The 23,580-nt window shown below is 34.9% G+C and overlaps 1 protein-coding gene, 1 long non-coding RNA gene and 1 pseudogene across 2 annotated transcripts; all 3 read right to left on the bottom strand.

Annotated features, from left to right (window-relative positions):
- Positions 1–3,423: 3,423 nt before the first annotated feature.
- Positions 3,424–9,857, bottom strand: LOC113040735 (cytokine receptor common subunit gamma-like; annotated as a pseudogene).
- A 1,713-nt stretch (positions 9,858–11,570) lies between these two features.
- LOC113039318 (uncharacterized) lies at positions 11,571–13,539 on the bottom strand. Its single transcript, XR_003274951.1, has 5 exons — positions 13,483–13,539; positions 13,040–13,150; positions 11,967–12,042; positions 11,848–11,855; positions 11,571–11,656 (listed from the first exon to the last, which is right to left on the bottom strand). It is a non-coding gene; the product is annotated as an uncharacterized LOC113039318 (long non-coding RNA).
- Positions 13,540–17,777: 4,238 nt separating this feature from the next.
- LOC113040734 (gastrula zinc finger protein XlCGF49.1-like) lies at positions 17,778–22,875 on the bottom strand. Its single transcript, XM_026198995.1, has 3 exons — positions 22,827–22,875; positions 20,706–20,819; positions 17,778–18,481 (listed from the first exon to the last, which is right to left on the bottom strand). The coding sequence occupies exons 2-3, from the start codon at positions 20,791–20,793 to the stop codon at positions 17,778–17,780; spliced, it is 792 nt and encodes a 263-aa protein (XP_026054780.1). The 5' UTR covers positions 20,794–20,819; positions 22,827–22,875.
- Between the last annotated feature and the right edge of the window lie 705 nt (positions 22,876–23,580).

Here is a 23,580-nt window from a genome sequence, read left to right as displayed (position 1 = left end):
GTGGCCAACAAGGAAGTTTAAATACTTTGGACACAATTAAATTCTGCTTTTTAGTCCCTAGCTGCTGCTATTAGCCATGTCGGCTTTTAGTTCTAGCATTGCTTGTGCTATCAGTCATGCCTTGCTTTTAGTCTGCTTTTAGTTCCAGCCTTGCTCGTGCTATCAGTCATGCTATTAGTCATGCCTGCTCTTAGCTTTTAGCTTGTAGCTTTGCTACCTAGCTTTAGCTTGTAGCATCTAGCCATGCGGTTAGTCATCATGGTTCTTTGAGCGCGGTTCCAGCGTGCCTGCCTGCTGCTACTATGCCACGATGAGAAGGAACACAACCTAGTCTCGTCAAACTTTATTTCTTTTCTTTTCCGTTTGAGTTTCGTGTTCTGAGTTAAGTTTTGTAACGTCGACCTCGTCTGCGCGTTTGAACTCCGACCAGCCACACAACTCCAGCTTCAGCCAACGCCCAAGCACGGGCTCCCCAAGACGTCACTTCAGCCAACTGAACTTCCAGCCAATCAGCGACACCGGGATACCCCTTTCAACTGGAGTCCCTTTCACAGCAAACGAAGGCAACGTATTCCCAGATATTTGTTGTGCTGGTGTATCTAATATAATTTAACCCCATTGAGGAACTCAATGAGAGCGCTAATTACGTGATTGATGGTTGTTCATGTCTATGCAATTTAACGTATTGCTGAAAACTTGGGATTCCATATTTCCATTCTCTTAAACTCATCTTTTCCTAACTTTAGCTCTTCCTGCAACTGTGAATGTGTGAGTGCATGCGTTTATGTGTTAGATTAGTTTATATGTCTTAGATTTATCTAATAAATCCTTATTCATATTGAAAAGAGAAGTATCTTGTGTTTTTGTGCTTACAAGTTAATGTCTTAAACTGCCGATCTTGTTACTGTGCTAATTGATAGTGTTTCACTATAGTTTGGATATTAATATCCAGTGCAGATTTGATGTTAAACGGCTCATTCACTGAACCGCAGACGCGTCTCCGTGAACAGCCGTGAAACAGTGATTCTGTTCAAATTCCCTTTAAAATCTTAAATGATTCCCTTTGAGCTAAATTGACCTGTTTCCCTTACACAATAAAAAGCATCATATGACTCTTTAAATTAAGTGTGGAGTAATTTTTAATGTCTGACAATCAATGTATAACCTAAGCGACTGTAAAATGACTGTAAATGATGATTCTGATTTTCAGTTCTGATATGTTTATCATCTATAGGCTACTTTTAAAATATTAAATCTATGCTTTTATCCAAAGCAACTTACATTGCATTCAAGCTAACAATTTTCTCCTAACATCTGTTCCCTGGTATTCGAACCCCCAACCTTGTCGTTAACGAAATGCTCTACCACTTGAGCAACAATAACACAAAATATCAATGTTATTTTTTTATTATTATTTTTATTTAGGAAGTTATGAAGTTCTGCAAATCATTTGTAAATATAAAACAGTTTGTTAAGGTTTTTTTTTTTTTTTCAGCAAACCTCTGAAAGTGCAGCAGTGTTTAAAATGATTCTCTGAAAACAGACTCAGTCTTACCTCTGTTTCTGTGAGAGACTCATCTTTCCTCTCTTCTCTGACACACTGCAGCTAAACTGTCATTGATCAGCACTGGCTTGAGACAACAATCTGCTGTTCAGTGTGACCTGGAAATGATGAGGTTAATGAGATCAAGAAATATGTTCAGTTAGCAGCAACAGCATCAAAAACACTATATAAAATAAAGTGAGTTACAAACTAATGCACTGCCATGTAGAACAACCAGATGGTCTTAATGAGAAATGGCTGGTTTAAAAATACTTTCGATTTCGCATCACAAAAACAACAACATAAAACAGAAGCGGAAATACGGAGACACCTTCAGTAACCGCTTTTTGAAAACTTACTTGCAGTCTTGTCCTGAAACTAAGAAGATAATTTAAGTATTTGAAACGCTTTTTTTTTTTTTTTTGTACTAAGCTTGAAAAAGTAAAATGTTTTCTAGGTCATGGCAGGGATCAAATCCAATCGTGGGTTTTACTGGAGAGTCTCGAGCGAGCCGAACAGTTACTGCCACCTGCTGTACTGGAGAGAGGATATTACAACTAATACATTAAAACACTGCATTATTATTTTCACTCTTCCTGGACTGTTATCTATCATATTCACTCCAAATGACACACATGCAGAGATTTCTATTCATTTCTTACTTTAAATGATTTCTATTCATATAAAGGTGCAGTATTAATACTTGTTCTACAGTTTCTGCTTCTTTATGTTTATAGGCTCAATGTCCATATCGGTGTATATCGGATCGGACAGTGAATAAAGCTGCGAGTAGCATCTGCCTGCAAAACCAGAGGCTGCATTATAAGGACCGCAATTGTAGGACCGCATTTCTAGGACCCTGGGTTTTTAGTGACAATGCCACCAACTGAATTAGAGGACCAGTGGAGATGGATGACAATCAAATTCTTATTTGTTCAACATTAAAACAACTGTGATGCATTTCATTGGAAAGTTAACGTAGCCAAGCTGCAAAATATCTTGTGTAGATGTGTCTCAATCAACCTTAACAAGTGATGTACTATATAACAATACACAAATATAAAGTTATTTGACTGCAAGTTGTCTTACAACTGAAATCTTTTCAGTATCATTGGGATATATATATATATATATATATATATATATATATATATATATATATATATATATATATATATATAAAGTTATTTTTGAGATTACAGACCAAAGGGCAGACTTTTTTATTATTATTATTTGTTTACTTGAAGTCAATCTATTGTATGATTTAAATTTTAAACTGAGGCCCAAAAGGAATTGTTATCTTGTGGCTCCCTCTGGTGAACCAAGTTAGGATTAATTCCCACTGAAATAAATGGATGATAAAAGAGAGAAAGAGAGAGAAGACTTTTTTATTTGTTGTTGTTGTTGTTGTTTTATTGTACCGACAGCTTGTAACCAATTTCAGTCCTCATGCCTCTGCAGAACTCCTTGGTGTCATCCTTCCACAGCCTCTGCTGCAGCTTACTCCTATAATCATTTAATGATAGTAATAATGCAGTTTATTAGGCACCTTTCAAGACTGAATGACACCTTAAAATAACAGTAGGCTATCGATTGATTGACTGCAATACAACCTAATGAATTTGAACAAGAGTTTTATTAAGACTGAAATACAGAAATAAGTTGTGATAGGGGTTATGTAAGCTGTGTTATTACATTTCACAGATACAAATGCAAATATGGAATTTGTTTTCTCCAGTTAAACAAAAGGCTAATATGAGAATTATTATTATTATTTTTTTTATTTTTTTTTGTGCAGAAGACAGGTGTTGAAGCCACAGTAGGCACTGTTGAGCAGTCTGATGCGATGTACTGCAGCATGCCTAAAGTGCTGTTATTCCTTAAGATGTTTTCTGAAAAAAGAAAGGAAATACTTTCATGAGTGTTTGAAAATGGGACGTGATGTAAAAGTGCAAAGGTACAAATAGATGTTTGGGGTGAATCTGACCTTCATTTTCTTCCAAACTATAAAGTAAAAATATTTGAAAATTAACTCAGAAAAAGTCAGGATCACTTTGAACAGTAATCAATTAAAAGAACAAGCAAACCTAAAAAGGAAAGATTTTTATGATGGTTTGAATATGAGACAATGTAAAAGTGCTTATGCACTCATGCTTGGGGTATTTGCCTTTAACTTTCTCCAATACTAAACAGTAAAATGACTTGGAAATGAATACAGTAATAGTCAGGGTGACTGTGAGCAGGAATCAATTGAAAGAACGAGAACACCTCTAAAGAAAATGTTTTTATGAGGGTTTGAAATGGGACATGATGCAAAAGTGATTATGCATTTAGATGCTTGGGGTGAATTTGCCTTTGATTTTCTGTGAAACTGTACAGTAAAAATATTTGGAAATTACTACAGTAATAGTCAGGGTGACTGTGAACAGGAATCAACTGAAACAATGAGCAAACCTATAAAGAAAAAAAGTGATGAGTGTTTGAAAATGGGTAATGGATGCACTTAGTTTTTTAGAGTGATTTTGCCATTAATTTTCTCCAAAACTATACAGTAAAATTACTTGAAAATTTAAATGTTACTAGTCAGGGTGACTGTGAACTTGAATCAATTGGAAAAAATGGACAAACCTATTAAGGAAAGCTTTTTATTAACAAGTGCTTTTTATGAGAAAGTGTGAGAATGAGAATGATTGTGTGTGTGTGTGTTTGTGTGTGTGCGTGTTTGTGTGTGTGTGTGTGTATGTAATATGGACATAAGTTACCTGAGGTGTCGTTGGTCTTTTAAGATCCCCAGTAGACAGGCTCACTCCAGTCACTCCAAAACTTGGACTCTCCACAGGAGGACTGTATACGAGCCCTGACCTGGAACTCATAGCATTTTTTGAGGGAAAAGGCAAACTGAAGGAGGTCCTGAGGCCTGGAGCAGTGTTCTAGGGAAGAGAGATGTAAATTTAGCTGTTTTGAATTTGGTTGTCAGACGACCACAGGTTGAGAACGCATTACAAGAACAATTTGCAAAACATGGTCTTTGAAATTCATTAGTCTAGTCGTCAAGCACAGGGACTTTCTCTGTTATCTCAGCAAATCACGTTAACATTTAATAAACAGCTCCAACAAGATATAACATATGGCATAGTAACAAGTTCATTTTTAAAAATGATGATGACTATTATTATTATTGGTGGAATTTGTACTGAATGTATTATTCCACATGTAACGTCAAGTCGATAGGTGGAGACTAGTGACTGTCTTTTACAACGATCACTACAGGAAAGAAACAAGTGGCATGTTCTCATGACTGAGTCATTGAATAATTCACACAATCAGTGACGGACTGGCCATCTGGAGCACCGGGATTTTTCCCAGTGGAGCTTTGACCAATGTGGGCTGGCCCATTGCATAAATACATATATATAATACATTATAAAAAATGGCCTGTGTGGCCCACTTGAGTCAAATATTCAAATTAATTTAGTGTGCTCCGGCTCAGTGTACTGGCTCAAAAGCGCTTGTCAATGTCAAGATGTTTGAATTAGCCAATCAAATCAAAGAAGGCGGGATTTACTGTTCACAGAAGCTGAGCAGTGCACCACTTGAATGCAAGCTGAGGTAAGATGTAAGCAGCTGAATGGCGAGACAATTCAGCAATACTTGCCAACTCTGTTTACGATAAGAAAATCTTAAACGACAAACATTACTTTTCAGCGATACAAACTACTACTGGCCTTTTCAAATTTCTCAATGCAATGTTATTCATCACAATTTAATTTAGGAGTGAATGTTTGTAAAGCTCTATTCAGGACTTCTTCTGTAAGTAATTTGTTAAAAAAATAGTACTACTAATACTAATAATTGACAAATTTATTCTGTCTATAAATATTGTAAATGTGAATACCTTTGTTTTCAAGTGCAGTGATTAGAAAAGTAATATATTTCCTATTATCTATTAAAATATGTGAAACTTTATTTGGTAAAGAACAATATATATTTGAAATATAAATAATCTATAATAAGTAGTCTATAAATATCCTTACTGTCACAAATTAATTTAATGCAACCTTGTTAAAAGAAAGTATTAATTTATATAGGCTATGTTTTTAAACTTACACCATAAAATATGAAGCAGCACAATTGTTTTAAACATTGAAAATAATCAGAAATGTTAATTGAGCAGCAAATCAGCATATTAGTATGATTTCTGAAGACCAATAGAAAGGTACAATAAAATCAGTCCACAATCTCCAAAACATTCCAATTCTTAAAATTCTTCTAAATTATTTAATATTGGTCATATACACCAGGAAAAGCCAATTATAATGTAAAGAAGTATGCCCATCATTCATTAACGGGTTAAGCCACCCCAAACTGAACATTTTGTCATTAATCACTTACCCTCATGTTGTTCCAAACCTGTAAAAGCTTTCTTCATCTTCAGAACACAATTTAAGATATTTTAGATGAAAACCGGAAGGCTTGAGACTGTCCCATAGACTGCCAAGTAAATAACAGTGTCAAGGTCCAGAAAAGGTATGAAAGTCATCATCAGAATACTCCATCTGCCATCAGACGTGCAATCTGGGTTATATGAAGTGATGTGAACACTTTTTGTAAACTAAGACAACAAAAATAGCAACTTTATTCAGTAATTCTTTTGTCAACAGTCAATATCACCGTATGTTGCATATGATTTTCTGTATCATCCGCACCACAAGGATGTGCTGTTTTATTTCAAAGGAAAGCTAAAAACATGTAGAAACTGTGAAACAACGTTGACAAAAGAATTACTGAATAAACTTTAATACCTTTTCTGGACCTTGACACTGTTATTTAGTCATCAGTCTATGGGACAGTCTCAGTCCTCCCGGGGCTGGATTCACAACACATTCTTAAGAAGAAATTTCTTCTTAACTGCTGTTTTCTTCTCATTTTTTTTAACTTTATAAAAAAGTTACCAATATTTTGTATTTCCCAAAAATTCTTCTTAAGAATATTCTGATCTTTTTTCTTAAGATTGTTCTTCAGACGAAATCTAAGAGGAATTCAAATTCTTGAAAATAATCTTTTTGAAAATTATCATAAATAACTTCTTAAATTTAGGACAGCCCCAGACTTGTCTTAATCCCAAACAATAATAATTATTTAATGAAAATATCTTCAATTGTGTTCTAAAGAGGAACAGAGCTTTTCCGGCTTTGGAACGACATGGGGGTAAGTGATTAATGACACAATTTTAATTTGGGGTTGAGAATCCCATTAATGTTAATCAAATAAGAATTTCAATTAATAAACAATGATAATGCTCCGTCATAATGAGCTGGTGGATTTGGTGTAGTGTGTGCACTTTTTAACCCCAGTCCGCCGCTGCAACCAGTCGATGTGCAAGTCTAAAACCTTGATTTAAAGACTTGCAATAGATGCTTTGGTGTTGCTTGGAGATGAACAAATATGAAAAGAGCATTCAAGCATCACAGCAATAATAGTTTAGTACAGATTTTTACCAAAAAGCCATTCAGTGTAACAATAATCTTTAAACAGCAAAAAAATCTTGTCTGGCATATTTAGATCAAGAACAAGAACATACTATTTACAGATCACAATGCAAAATTAAGACTGAAACACAACATTTTAATTAATTGAAGTATTATTTAATTTAAAAAACATTAGAGTAGTCACTTTAGTTGCATTCGAAATGCTTCCTGTGTATATAAAACCACTTTTGTACATTTATTTTAATGTGATTTCAGTATCAGTATGTTTCTCATATGAAATTAATACCTATACAATGTCCATGTGATGTTCTTCAAATGTGGCTAGGTTTAGTTTCATAAAACAAATGTCCTACCTTCCACACATTGTTGTCTGTCCTGTAACGAACTTCACTCTCAAAGCAGCCGCTGTTCTTTGTAAAATCCCAGTATAGCCACAGTTCAGTGTCTTTTTTCTCCACCACAGACAGGTTGATCGGAGGAGAAAGCTTCACTGATTAGCAACACAATACAGTTTTAATTCATCAACTGGTCAATTATGGTCAAGTCATAATAAATATGAATCATTTCTAATACCATATGATTTGAGATTATGCTCCTGCTCTGTCACCAAACCTCCATCGTCACTGTACAGCCGTGTTTCTAATGTATTAAACCGCTGTGCTGTTTTGTAGGGGAATACACAGCCCACGTTAACACCATCAATCCTGAGATATTCAGGACAATCCAGAGTTTCTCTAGGAGTAAACCTAAGAAAGAAAACACATGCTGTTGTCAGTTCTGAAACTTTCATCCAAAAATGCAGGTTTTCTATTTTGTTTTACATATTTACCTGCTCCTGAAAGTGTAATTGTGCTCATGCTCAGTCCATGTACAGTTAATATAGTCCAGATTTATGATAAGACAATTAATGTCTGGGTAAAGAAGAGAAGAGAAAAACAAGATAGTTAACACTTTAAATGCACTTTAATTTATTTTTCATTATAATGAATTATGTAATTTATAAATGTCACAGTACAGCTATATGCTCTGTCTGTACGGACTGCAAAGAAATATCTACATACAGGAAACATGTACATTTCCAGTCTAAATCACAATTTTATACAGGCTTTCTGGTTAAAATTAAATACAAATATTTAGAGCACTTTGATTTAGTCATTATATGGAGAAACTGAACTGAAAGTGTTATAAGCTCAAGTTGTGTCAAACTGTCTTTGGTTGCGTGAGCACATCATGGACACAGAGAAGCCTTTCTGGAAAATAAGCATCTGAATATTGTCAACTCTTCAGGCGACGGGTTACTGGAAAATTTCACAATTTCCTGAAGAGGATCACTTCTGCTGTTTAAATGATTGCCATCGGGAGACATATATATGTTAACAAATTAGATTTTAACATCTTAACTGTTGTAGAACCACATACTTCCATAGTTTTAAAGAGCATATTAAACCACAAGAGGAGGAAGAAATAAAAAAAAAAATTCTACAAACCCAACTCCAATCAAACTAATGGGGAAAAAAAAATTAAATTTCAAAATAGTGCAGTTGTAAAATACTTACTTGGCTGGGATGATGCAGAGAAAGCAAATGAAGGAATATTCCCAAGGAAAAGAGCAACTAAAAGCATCATCATCTTGGACAGGGTCGTGCGCTTGTTGTTTTAGATCTGTTTAGGTCTTGCCTGTTCCAACTTAAATATCTGCTGTGTGTGCTGACGTATGTTCAAGAGAAGCCACGTTCTGCTGATGTCTGTTATAAACACAACTGACTGCTAAATGTGTGTTCGAAAGAGAGTAGACATTAAACATTTACATTAAAACACACATATTAAAAACCTACAATAAACTATACTAATATTTTTAAGGAATTAAATTATAGCCTATATTCTGACCTTAATTAGACAATAAAGTACAAGAAGTGCAATCAACAGCAGAATAACTTATTCACATCAGAAATCACTGTAATCCATGTTTTGTCTCAAGAATAATATGCTATCATAGTTGGTGACCGTATCTTTATGCCAGTGGAGTAATTTACTACTAAAGATGAACTGATTATGAATATTATATATATATATATATATATATATATAGATCTAACAGCAACAACAAAGAAATCACTCAGTGCTCTTGATTTAAAAGCTTCTGTAAGTTTAATAAAGAACAATCTTTAATTTATTCAGTCAAATATGAAATTCTGTTTTACATTTGATTACTTTATTCAATTTCTGTGCCTAAAAACTAATGCTAGACATCACTAAAAAAACTAAAAAGAAACTAAAAATCAAGTTTACTTCTAATAATCGTTACTCTATTGTATTTATTTTTGCTGTTGCTCATAGTTAGATAAATAAAAATAATAATAATAATTATGTGCATGTACATATATACCATAATTATGGCAGGCTGATATACTTTAAAATAAACATTTATTATTTCAAAATGTGTTTCTGCATACCCCTCTAACACTGGATAGTTGCGCCCCTGGCATCATATGTGGGAGATATGATGAGTTAATATTTAGTTTATTTCTTTTTGTGACATTTTCAATGTTTTAAGTGTTACAAACTTATATATATATATATATATATATATATATACACACACACACACACACAATGTATACTGTATATCACAATTTTCTATATTTCTGCATAAATATGAACCAAAACATCATCAGATATTTCTTCAGAGGCTATTTGATATATGTGATATATGTCAATATGTCAAATCATACATTTTCTGTTGTGGTTTTTATCCATCAGTGAACTCTAAACTCTAACGCTAGTGATTTCACAACAAACTTTAGTCTATTAGCAGAATTGACCATGTAGGGTGAAGCAATAGACCAAAATGACCGAAAGCACTTTGAGTCATCTGTCAGTGTTTTAAAATAAATCAGTAAATGATGGAAATGTTTCTGGTAATGTAACCTCTGCAATAAATGCAGTTTTAAAGTCAGCATTTGTGTGTGGGAGGCTTGCCAAGATGGTTTTATTTAAATCTGCTGCATACTCTGCCACCAAATGTCTAAATAAGTAATAACTAATATATTAATAATAGAGCTAATGTGTTGAACTAATATATATGTGACACATACACACACACAGTGCTGATTTAAAGTTTGTTATACCTTTGCAATTTTCTACATTTCTGCATAAATATGACCCATAACATCATCAGATTATCACACGATTCCTGAAAGTAGACAAAGAAAACCCAATCAAACAAATGAGACAAAGATATTTTCTGTCATTTGAGAAAAATGACCCAATTTTAGATATTTATGTGTAACACATATTGATCATATTTATGCAGTAATATAGGAAATTGTAAAGGGTTCAAAAATGTTCATTCAGCACTGTGTGTGTGTGTGTTTATATATGTATATATATATATATATATATATATATATAGAGAGAGAGAGAGAGAGAGAGAGAGAGAGAGAGATAGAGAGAGAGAGAGAGAGAGAGAGAGAGACAGAGAGAGAGTGCATCAATAGCATATCATGCTCTTAAGTAACTTTAATTGCCACATTAGCTCTATTATTAATATATTAGTTAATACTTATTTAGACATTTGGTGGCAGAGTATGCAGCATATTTAAATAAAATCATCTTGGCAAGCCTCCCACATAAAAATGCTGACTTTAAAACTGCATTTATTGCAGAGGTTACATTACCAGAAACATTTCCGTCATTTACTGAATTATTTAAAACACTGACAGATGACTCAAAGTGCTTTCAGTCATTTTGGTCTATTGCTTCACCCTACATGGTCAATTCTGCTGATAGACTAAAGTTTGTTGTGAAATCACTAGAGTTAGAGTTTAGAGTTCACTGATGGATAAAAATCACAACAGAAAATGTACATGATTTACATCAATTACAATTGACATATTAACTTGGCGTATAATGATACTGATCATTTCATTAAATGGCAGAACTATCAACAGTTGTCTGTTTCAGATACTTCTTTTACTATCAAGCACCACAGCACAATATCAGATGCATTCGAGTTTTAAATGAGAAAAGAGCGCTCTAAAGGCAGTGTAGTGTTGCTGAAGGATGGTGATATATCTGAAAACTCTCCACTATCACAGCTCTCCTGCTCCCGCTCTGCAGTTTATTTCAGGCTCTGCTGCGGTGTAACTGCAACAAACCAGAAGAGGAAGCTCTGGATTCATGTGGTTCGTACATGTGTGTGAGAGGGAAGCGTGTGTGTATGTGTGTGTGTGTGTGTGTACCTGTGTCTGGTTTCTCTTTTTGTGTCAGAGTCTTTAACAGCAGAGATGTGGCAGCCAGGACTAAGCATCGATCATGAACATGAAATCAAACACATCAGACTATACAAGCTTGTTAACTATTACTAAAGCAGTGTGATTTGTCTCTCTAAAAAAAGAAAAATAACCACAACAAAAAAACATTTTTCATAAGAAAAAGAATCTGCTCCAGTTATTGATAAAACAGAGATCTGTGATACAGTAATTATAAGAGAAAATGGCACACAGATCGGTTTGCTATCTAAGCTTTCAGTGAGTATTTCCTCAGACTCAAGTTCAACGCCAGCTCCATGGAGGACAGAGTTGGGGAAGCGGGAGGTAAACATGTAGTTTGAGTTACGGGAACGCTTTCTATCTTTCAAGCTCTTTTTATAACTGAACAGCATTGTGTTCGATGAAGTCATGAATTAGATCACACTTTCCTCTTCAATCACATTTCTCACTGACTATGAGAACATTTTGTGTGCTTTAGGTGAACAAACTTCCTGTTCTTTTGCAACATTTTATCCCATTTGACTGAACGATGTTGATGATGAACGTTATAATCTGAAAAAGAGAGACATAGGATAGAAGTTTGTATAGTGATTACTAAAAAAGGATTTATTATTGACATAAACTGGTATTATTTTGATGGTTTACAGATGCGTTTCCATTTACCTTACGTTTGATTTTGTGCTGCTGCTGATATTTCTGTTTCAATGAGTCCAGTTCTCTCCACAAGCTCTTGTTATCCCTTCAGGAAAGACATTGCAGAGAATTTGATATTTAAATGCTATTAGCATTGAGCTATAGTACCATTTAAAGGTTTGCTGTTAGCATGAATGGACTTTTTTAAAGAAATTATTACTTTTATTCAGCAAGGATGTATTAAAAGATTGAAAGTGACAGTAATGACACTGCATCACTTTTATTTTTCTTTCTGTTATCAACTGTGTTTCCCAATCTCTTTCATTTAAATAGATAATTCAACAGTTCATCATAATACCATATAATTGTGATGATTCAGTCAAGGATGAGAAGTGAGGATTTCCAGCGGAGCATTTTTATTTAATAGACTGAAGAATAAGGTTATATATATATATAACCATAACCAAACACAACACTGACTGGGCTATGAAACATAGATATAATAAATGTAACTGATGGTGAGGAATTCGTAAGCACACAAATAATGACTTCTCAAATGGATGATGAACATAATCAGTTCAGAACATAATCAGAAGGTATTCACTACATTAAATGACAGTAAAAGGTAAAATGCAAGAAGTCATTGTGTGTATAATGTATATAGTGCTTGAGAATGAGGCATGGTGTAAGAGCTTGAATGGACTTTCTCCAAAACTAAACAGTAAAATACCTTGAAAGTGAATAGAGTGATAGTCAGGGGCACTGAATACATATCGATTGAGAAATGAGCTAACCTATAAAGAAACATTTTTTTATGAGTGTTTGAAATAATAATTGACTTAAGGACATATCTAGTGCTGAAGAGCGACTGTAAATTGACTGTAAATGATGATTTTGGTTTTTGATTCTGAGATATTTATCATCTATTGGCTTCTTTTAAAATACCAGTGTTATTTTTGAGTAAAAGTTATGAAGCTCTGAAGTTCTGTAAATCATTTCTAAATATAAAACACAGTTTTTTAAGGTTGTGTTTTTCCCCACAGCAATCCTCTGAAAGTGCAGAAGTGTTTAAAATGATTCTCTGAAAACAGACTCAGTCTTACCTCTGTTTGTGTGAGAGACTCATCTTTCCTCTCTTCTCTGACAGACTGCAGATGAACAGCTCAACACTGAGATCTTTGTGTCTCTGAAGACGATCAGATGCTCATCAGGACCTGGACATGACAATCAGATCAAGATCATGAGAGTTCAGAGGAACAAATGATGAAGAATATAACTAGTGCTGAATCTTTGAGTTATCAAGCGATCAATATACACAGAAAATATGCTACTAATATATTGCCATGTAATAATCTCTTCAGATCACTCACAACACACGTCTTTATTTACAGGAACATTACATAAGAAGTTTAAATGAAACGGGACAAATTTAATCTTGACAAACTATGTATCATTATTAAGATCTAAGCCTCAAGCATCGACGACAGATCGCTGTTTTTCAATGGAAAGCTTAAAAAGACATGAACATAAGAAACGCTGTACATACCAGATCCGTCGTAATAACGAGTCATAAACACATCCACAGCTGTAAATCCCGGTTTAGTTAGGAAGGTAAGGGTCCACTGAACGAAATCTCATGAAGCACGTGTAGTCCAACGAAGCAATAACGTTGTAATATGGATCATAATTCCTTTGTTTACGTTTCAGTTCTTCAGCGACAGAATTGTTTGCATCCGTTATGGAATAACTCACGATCGGAGACTGTGTCTTGGTAGTAAAAACACGGAATGGTTTTGCAGCGTACAGTCTCACAAACAGAATGAGGCGATCCACCGGAAAAAAGAATGAATGAAAAATAGGCGGAAGATAGTTTATTTGAATTTGGCGCTCACTCCTGGGAGCACGTGACGCGCTCTGACGCACCTGTCAGCTGATGGAGGCGGAACTTACAGCGATCGACTTTCCTTTGTTTCTTTTATTTTTTCAACAGTTTTTATACATGTGAGAGTGTGTTTTATGTTGAATGTGTATGTATCTGCATGATAACCATCTGTTTGAGTGCAAATCAGCCCAAATCAGCTCGCTGTATAAGTGGCCATCAGCACATCAGCACTTATTTGCATCGTGATTCATTGTAAAATATGCATTTATAGCAATCGCAGGAGGATGTTCTGTAATTGGTAAACAAAGTTAAATCTTTTTTTATTTTTCTTACTCAAATTATTCTTATTGTATTTTTCTAGTGCTCAAATAAATCACTTATATGATGTCTAAAGGGGGTCGCAGACGGGATGAGAAGCGCAGCGCCGCGTCGCGTCGCGCCACGTCTTTAAAATTCGAGCACATTATTCTCTATGACTGTACACAGGCAGCGCCATTCGACGTCTGTCCGCTGTGCCCAGCTACGACTCAGAACGCTGTTCAAATTTCTGCTGCGCCACAGATCGCCATCTGCATAGTTTTATATAAAAAACCCATATGTTATAAACTGAAACTAAAGCACAGTACATTTGTTTCATTGAAATAAAACATTACAAAGTGTTTGGTTACGTTTTTACCCAGGCTGCATAGTTGCCTAGACAACAGATACAACAAAACAATAACAGACTTAAGTTTCTGTCTAGTGTTTTATAATTGAAAAAAAAAAACTATGCAGTGGTATGTTTACTGACTAAATAGTTTGTAGAAGCCTTCAATACTATTGGGAAATATATTTTCTTATATTTGGGGGGTGGGGGGTGTATACATAGTCTCATAAAAATATTTGAAGGAGTCTCATTTTTCATGATATTTTATTCAGATTTGAAATAGAAACTCATGAGACGTGGCTTTCAACCCATTACTTTTCTAGATTGCTCCAGGACTCATTTCATGTATTTGTATATCAAATAAAAAAATATTTAAGAGTGGTAAAAAAAATTCAAGGCACTTCAGTGTCTATAACTTTTTAATATGTTTGAGCATTATCAAATGTGGTTGATAAAAAGTAAATTCCAAAGTGTCTTCTTTCTAAAGACACCACAATTATGTTTATAACAAACTGAAGTAGGAAACTATTACAATTATAAGTTAGGTAGAGCACTTTCATCTGTGAGTCCAATAATGGGGGGGTGCTGGCTGACAGGTTAAATAAGTAAATGTGGTATTTAATCTGATTATTAAATACATTTGTATTTTTACAACTTTTATTTGAGCATTACATTTGTAAAAATTTTTAATGGGTAACATGAGTAATAAGGCATCTTAAAATGAACAGTGTAATATTGTACATTAGAATACATTTACACTTCTGAAGAACTTATCTGACTATTTATTATTTATAATGTGAAAAGAAACTGATTCAGACATATTTCTCCATTAACATGTAACTTTGTCTATCTGGAAGCATTTAGAACATTATTTAACCTAAAATAGCATGCCATATGAATTGATAAAGTACATGCACGCTCTACCAGTGGACACTGAAGGAAACTGAAAGACTGACGGATTTACAGTTTAACCTACATTTAACTTGTACGCAGCCCAGTAACGTTACTTGCATAAACATAATTGTCTTAAGAAAAACTTGGCCATGTTTAGCATGAGAATCCATCTCTTTAACACTGTGAACAACTCTGAAAACACGAAACACCATTGTACCCCCCTTTTAAAGTAGGATATCATTACATTAATTTCTTGCCGCTGAAGTGTAGGCCTACAGTTTAAACAGTGGGAGATTCTTATTTTGATCCATAAAAAAAATTGCTTATCATCTTGTTCCCTTCAGTCAGGCAAATCAAATCCCTCCGAAATCATATTTACACTCATAAATATATTTAAATGTTCATTCAATAAAGAGATAAACGAGAGAGTCACTTAGCCAGTAAAACTAAAGTTTTTTTTTTAATTCTGCAATCGCACAGTTCTCTACAGAAGACAGTAAAGGAAAATTAAACCAACCCTGTAGTTTTTCAAGAGTTGAAACTAGTAGCCTACTTAATATATTTTAGTTCAATATCTGAATTTATTGAAAGGATATTTTGTCAACCTTGACTGTTTTTGCTCGATTTGGCTAAAATAGTTGCAAACAAAGATCACAGCAGGACAGTCGTGCTTCTCTCAGCAGCAGTGTTTTGCTACTGAATTTGGGTCAATAATTCAGTGGTCAATTCATAAAGACAGGCACTTGCTTCATTCTTGAATCAGCCCTATGAACAAATTGTTTAAAGGCATGCTTCAATGACTCAGTAATCAATACACTTGCTGACAACTATTTGTAAGTATATACAATTGTATTATTTTATAAAAATACCAAGCTCACAACATTATTGTTGTAAATGCATTTGTGCTATATTTTAGCTAAACTGAACTGTCTGTAAATGCATCTGAATGCAACGACAGTCCAGGCTTGTAAATTCAGAAAATTATTATCTATAGTGTCTGGTGTCCAAAAAAGTTAATGTCAAACCCTGGCTACATCTAGTGAACTAACATTGCATATAATTTAAACAAAAATAAACACTTTCTAACAAATGTGACCCTGGAGCACAAAACCATGAAGATATTTTGTAAATTTCCTAACATAATATATCAAAACTTAATTTTTGATAAGTAATATGCATCGTTAAGAATTCATTTGGAGAACTTTAAGACAATTTTCTCAGTATTTTGACTTTTTTGCACCCTCAGATTCCAGATTTTCAAATAATTGTATCTCGGCCAAATACTGTCCTCCTAACAAACCATACATCAATGGAAAGATGATTTATTCAGCTTTTCAGATGATGTATGAATCTCAATTTCAACAAATTGGCAAATCAGTGGCCTACCAAACAATCATAAAAGAAAGAATTATATCTTTCCATTGTTGTCGAAAAAATTTTTCCCTTTGCAATAAATCTTCTATTCAAGTCCCAGCTGCCAAAGATCACATAATAGGCTAGTTTCTAGTTTATTAATGAAACTTCAATTGAAATCTCACTTGTGGTTATCTATAAATAAATGAAAACAAGGACCATATATTTGTTTTTTGTTTTTAATTGTTTGTTGGTTCCAACTTCCATATACTAATATTAGAATTCATAATAATTATGTTCTTGGGTGAAACTGACCCTAGTTTTAATACAGTTCATCAAAAGTCAGGCTATGAAACAGTAAATACTGCAACTAGCAGACAGAACATAATAAAACAAAATGATGACTTTACGAATCCACAATACAAAAATGTAATCATTTAATGTAATCAGTGAAGTTGTCAGTGCCCTCTTTTGGTGATAATAATCACCAGACGATTCCATAACCAGCCAGCTACATTAGTTCAGCTAAATCCACAAAATCCAATTAATATGGCTTTTAAATGTAACCAAAATTAGAGAATTCAAATCAGCAGACAACAAATCAAATAAAAATGGAAACAAACCATACAGATTTGTATGGACTTATAAGAAAACCAAATTATCTCCCGAAAATAAAACTGAAGAAACGGCCAACAGCAAAGTTACAGCAACATACTTTACATCTGTATTTTCTAACTACACTTTAAGTTGAAGAATAAAAACAAGTTAAAAATAATGCATTCTGAACAACAGTTTGGACTTAAAAATCTTCTTTCATAAAAGCTTAAACAAAAGTGTAATAAAGTGTAATGTTTTACAACAGTGAAACTATCAGATCTGGTCCATCTTTGAGTTGATCTGGATCTCACAGATGAAACTGCTGATCTTGAACTTTATCTACAGTGAAAACTTTAGATGTTGTTTCCTTGTCCTGTCGCTGGTTAGGACAGATATTATTACTCAATGCATTAGAGTGCCACATTTGGCGAAGTTGAAAACTAAGATTTAAAGGTGCTGGATCTATGATCTACTTACTGTGTTTGTTGTTCATATGCAAACAAAAAGTTGATGAATGACGGAAACTCTTCCCGCATGCAGTGCAGTGATACGGTTTCTCTCCAGTGTGGATCCTCTCATGTCTTCTCAGATGTACTGACTGATTGAATCTCTTCTCACAGTATGAACACATGTAAGGTTTCTCTCCAGTGTGGATCCTCTTGTGCAGCTTCAGTTGTGCAACCGTAGTAAACGTCTTCTCACACTCAAAGCACATGTAATCTTTCACAGCAGTGTGTCTCTTCTGATGAACTTTTAAATTGTTCAGTTGTGAAAAACTCTTTCCACAGAAAGAACATGAGTGTGGTTTCTCCTTTGTATGAACTTTCATGTGCTGCTTCAGGCCTGAAGCCCATGAAAATGTTTTTCCACACTGATCACATTCATGCAGTTTCTCTCCAGTGTGGAGGATCATGTGTTGCTGAAGGGTTACTTTGTGTGTGAATCTCTTCCCGCACTGATCACATGTGAACGGTTTCTCTCCAGTGTGGATCTTCATGTGAACATTGAGGTTGTGTTTGTATGTCAAACTCTTTCCACAATGAGTGCAGGTGAAACCTTTCTTATTTCTTCTTTTCCGTAAATAAACTCTTTTGGTCTGTGAGCAAGTTTTTTCTCTCGTTGTACCATGATGATGCTTCTGCTCGTCACTCTCCTCATTCTCCTCCATCAGGTCTGAAATAAAAGTAAAAAACTGCAATACAGATACTTTGAGAGGCTACTAGGGCTCAGTAAAGACACTCCTGTAATTAGAAGTATATCCCCAGCACGTGTGTTCAGATCAGGGTTGCCAGGTTTTCACAACAAATCCTGCCAAGTTGCTTCTCAAAACTAGTCCAAAACTAGCCCAATCGCGCTTCCAGAAGGTTCCCCGATTAAAAAATTGCTTCCCGGGGTTAAAATATACGTTTTTTTAGCAGGGTTGCTTGGTAAAATTCACATTTTAGGGGCTAAATATCACATTATTTGTATTGGGGTCGCTTTGACCCGCGGACAAGATAAACCACCACAGACTTGGCAACACCGGTTGGCATTTACTACACCAAGCCATAATTCACTGACAGTCTACACAAAATCGATGTTAAAATCGCAGGCGATACTTTGTCGATTTTGAAAACGATTTTGTGTTAGTTTTCGGTAGACTACGGCTCTGTGTAGTAACTGCCGCTCCACCTGAACCAGTGTTGCCAAGTAATATGTGGCTGTCTCGTACGTGAAGCCTGTGCTCCCCCCTTTGTTTCACTTTAGTTTGCTGAAAGTTAATGAGGGGGACACTCAGCTCATAAAAGAGCTGAAGACAAAAATTATGACCTCGATGAGAAATAAGCTGTCCCCATAGATGAAGACCAGGGCCAATCACAGGCAAGGCCTTCTGAGGGAGCAGCAGACCAAGCTGCAGAAGAGGAGCTGTCAGTGGACCACCTGTGCCATTGGGTGTTAAGAAGCAGCTTTTTCAAAAAACAGTGCCAAGAAGATGATGCTTTGCTTCTCACTGAAAAGCAAAAAGTGGAGAGTGAGCTGTAAATGTACCTGATGTGCCCTGATGCAGACAGTGAGTCTAACCCTCTGGACTGGTGGAGGCTAGATGAACACAACTTCTCCAGATTGTCTCTGCTGGCGAAAACGTACTTGTGCATCCCAGCCACAATAGTTCAATTTCAAGTATGATTAATTATTAGAGTAAGAATAACCTGAAGAGTTACTTTTTCATATTTCTGAAGGTTTTATATTTCATACAATGTTAATGTACTGTATCAGGTTTGTTTTTTATATTAGAGATGTATCTCAGTCTACATCAGTTTTATTTATGTTTACAAAACACTGCACATATTTTAAAACACTTTATTCACCAGAAGGTGAACAGCTAGTGAACTTCCTAACACTAAAGTTGTGCTAAATTCTCAGGTTTCTCTATGTTTATATTTAACACTTTCCACTATTTTATTACACTTTATTAGGCATTTCTTACATTCTCTTTCATTTTGCACCTTAAATGTTACTTTAGACTTATGTTTACATTTGTATTATTTGAGTTTTCCATGGTTGTTGACATTTCTGTTTTAATAACTGAGGGCATTTTGATCAGAGGAAGGTTAAGTTTAAATGTTTAAATGCAATATATTTTTCTCCTGGTCCTTATTTTAAATAGGTCATAAAAATATAAATAATTATCAATATCGACTGAAATGAAACACTGATATGATGAAACAGTTTTCAGCCATATCGCCCATCCCTACACTCAACTCCAGACACACGAGTGTCACGTCAGACCATTCGAATCATCAGCTAGACGACCTGCGAGGATGACAATGTCCCAGCTCATCGAGATCACATCATCAGGGAACAGCTGCTGGAGGCTGGGGTGCTTCAAACTGAGTGTCCTGCACTTTCTCCAGCCCTGAATCCCATAGAAAACCAATGAGATCAGTGGAGTCGTGGTGTAGAGGGTCGTAACCCTGCACCCCAGAACCTCAATGAGCTGAGGGCAGCCCATCAAGAAGAGTGCAATGCCATGTTTCAGCAGACAGTACGTCGACTTGTGAACAGCATGAGGCATCGTGGTCAAGCTGTAATTGATGCTCAAGGACACATGACAAGAGACATTGACTTCTGTTCTGGTATTCCCACCACTGTTGATAGCTTCAGTTTTAATTGAGATAAAGAAATCACCATTGCATGCTTCTACTTAAATACACCATACTTTCATGATATAATATCACTGTAGGGTGAACTTTTTACATCTTCCATAAATTTCACCAAAAGTTTGAATATCCCTATTTTTTTGTGAGAAGTGCGTAATTTTTTCTCTCCAATCTACAGAAAGTAAACAATTGAACTGCTTTATAACCTAATGGTTCTTCAGCCTCATTGATAAAAAAGATGAAGAGTAAACACCAACCTGTTTGTTCTTCAGTGTGTTTGGTTCTGCAGGGTTCTAGATCTCTCATGTTCTCTTTGTCCTTTAATACACTCTGTCTCTTCTTCATGATGCTCTGATCCTCGTACTTGTTAGCTGAAAAAAAGCAATAAACCCTTTATCCATTATTATCAATCTTTACTCTCATTAATATTAAGGCAGAGGATTATAGGAAAAAAAACATACAATTAAAAGATACCAAATATAAAACAATGTAAGAATTACAAAAGTTAAAGAATAAACATATGTTGTTTGCTTAAGTCTGTTGACAGCAATAAAATGATCTTAATGTGTCAATGAACAGATCTGAAGTCATCAGTATAATGAATGAGGTGAAAACAGGATCTATTGACACGAAACAGGCCTCGTTTACACTCCAGGTCTTGATGCCCAGCTCTGATTGTTGCCTATATCCGATGTTTTCACACATAATCTGCTCTGTCTGAAGTGAACGCTTGGGGAACTGTTGGGGGAAAACATCAGATGTGTAACATTATATTAGATCCATTACAGTACAGTAGGGCTGTGCGATTAATCGAAAATTCGTAATCGAAATAAATCGCGATTTGAGTGTGCAAGATTTCTAAGTCGCTTTATAGCATGATTTTCCACGGACCCAACTCCCGCAGTATGATATCTGAACCAATCAGGATGCAGCGCACCAGTGGAGCGCGAGAACAGAGCAGACTGGGCATAAGCCTTTTTTTTCGAGCCCATGTTAACAGATCAGAGCGTTCACACTGCACGCGGTAAAAGATGAGAACAGACAAGGTTATAAATAGAAAGGTGCGAAAATATTTAATATCTTGCGCGTGAGCACAGAGAGAGTTTGTGAGTGCACAGGACGCAGGTTGAGCGAGAGGAGACACGTTGTAAGGCAGTGTGTATCTGAGCCTTATACAGTCTATGATCTGAGCACGTGCGTCTGGTTTTGTTAACAGAGCAAAGGAAATCTGTGTGCGAGCGGATAGATTCGCGCTCGTGCATTATTAAACACGTTGTGCTTACGTGTTACAATAATGCGCTCTCGCTGCTGCTTCTGAACCGCGTACACATAACTTACTGTATACGCACTGCAGACGGAAAACGTGTGAACCTTGGGCAATAAATATATTGGGCAAAACATATAACACCTGAGGCACCGCTAAAGTGAGCTCTATGACCAATGCATGGCAAAAAAAAAAACAATCCCTGACCATGGTTTTATTTTATTTTTTTATTATAATTTTTGCCATATGTCTAGATTTTGATTGACATCTTTACTTAGTGATTATTTTGACTTAAGTCTGTTCTAGAGACATGTTACAACTTTTTGATAAAGCTCTCATTGGTTTTCTTTTGGAAATATGTTTCAAATTTATACCGAATGCATTTATGACTGTAAGCATGCATGTGTGTGTCAAAATCGTGATTAAAATCGAAATCGCAAAATTTATCAAAAATCGTGATAGGTTTTTTTTTGTCCATATCGCACAGCCCTACAGTACAGGACGTCTGTATTATTCTCATAATGTTAATCTAACAATAAAGAAAAGAGGAATCACTCGCTGCACTTCATTTAACTGCTTTTGTAGTTTTAATAATCTATTTATTTGTAATGAAGTTATTTTTACATTTGATAGTTTATCGTACATGAATGCTTTAGTTTAGATATAAAATGATAAAGATAATGCTTTTTTTCTTTCTAGGTTAATTTATCTTTTTTTTGCATATGTTCTTATTTATAATAGCAAAAAAAAAAGTGTGTTGTGGAAATTAATATAGTAATTAATAATAAGACAAGACGGAGGACTTAAAATGGGTGACTTGGTCATTTTTTGTCAGATTCCAACAAATCATAAATCATTTTAAAGGCCTTTTGATGGAGATTTTTTTTTTTAATGGCTCATTGTGACTGGTTTTGTCAGCTAAAGTCACATTATTCTCATGAGGAAGCACATGTGGAGGCGGTAAATCACAACAACGCATGCGCGAACAGATCAGAATTGGGGCATCAAATCTTTTGCTTGTAGAAACACATCTTCATCCAACATATTATATGAATCTGAATATAGTCCAAATGTTATTTACCACATTCATAACAACACATCTTACACATCTTACCGTTTTCCGTGAAGAAAGACAGACAACTGTCAACTGATGACGATCGATTTTAAATGTATAACTCTCTTTAAATGTAAGTGTTAGCAGACACACACAGAGCACCGAACCTGATGAAAATAATTCAGATTTGACTGTGTAAAAATGTTGCTCAAACAAACGATGTAAAGTGTATTTTACAATTACGTGAAATAGCGAACGATTCACCTCATAAAACTCCGCGGTGAAGCGCGCGGGAGCGATGACGTCATCACCGCGAGGCGTCCTCACACCGGACAGCTGTCCAAAGAGAAGTGCTCTTTATTATTTTTTATTAATTAATGCTTAAACAGACAATACGAAAGGAACATAGTCAAGGGATCACATACAAATCCAAAATATAATGAACAAAAATAATGAACATACACATTAATAATAAATTACACTGTAAAAATAATAGTAATAATAATAATAATAATAATAATATAATAATAAATTAAAAACCTTTTGGGAGGACATTACCGATAAATTAAAATGAGATAATAAATAAATAAATAAATAAATAATAAATAAATAAACTATCACATACAAGACAGCATCTAAACTTCTTTAAATACCTCTGTATAATATTTCAGAAATCGTATGGATTTTTTTATTCTTTATAAGATGAAGAGATTTTTTCGACGTATTTCGAAAACAACTTCAAATGCACCCTCCGTTTCCCAGGATAGTTAAGTGTACGTCTGATGGACACTTCACACCCCTCCATATCCCAGAA

The sequence above is a fragment of the Carassius auratus genome, chromosome 22, assembly GCF_003368295.1.
Source record: "Carassius auratus strain Wakin chromosome 22, ASM336829v1, whole genome shotgun sequence".
Lineage (NCBI taxonomy): Eukaryota > Metazoa > Chordata > Actinopteri > Cypriniformes > Cyprinidae > Carassius > Carassius auratus.
Note: the sequence above shows the minus strand (reverse complement) of the source record. Positions and strands in the feature narration are given on the sequence as shown.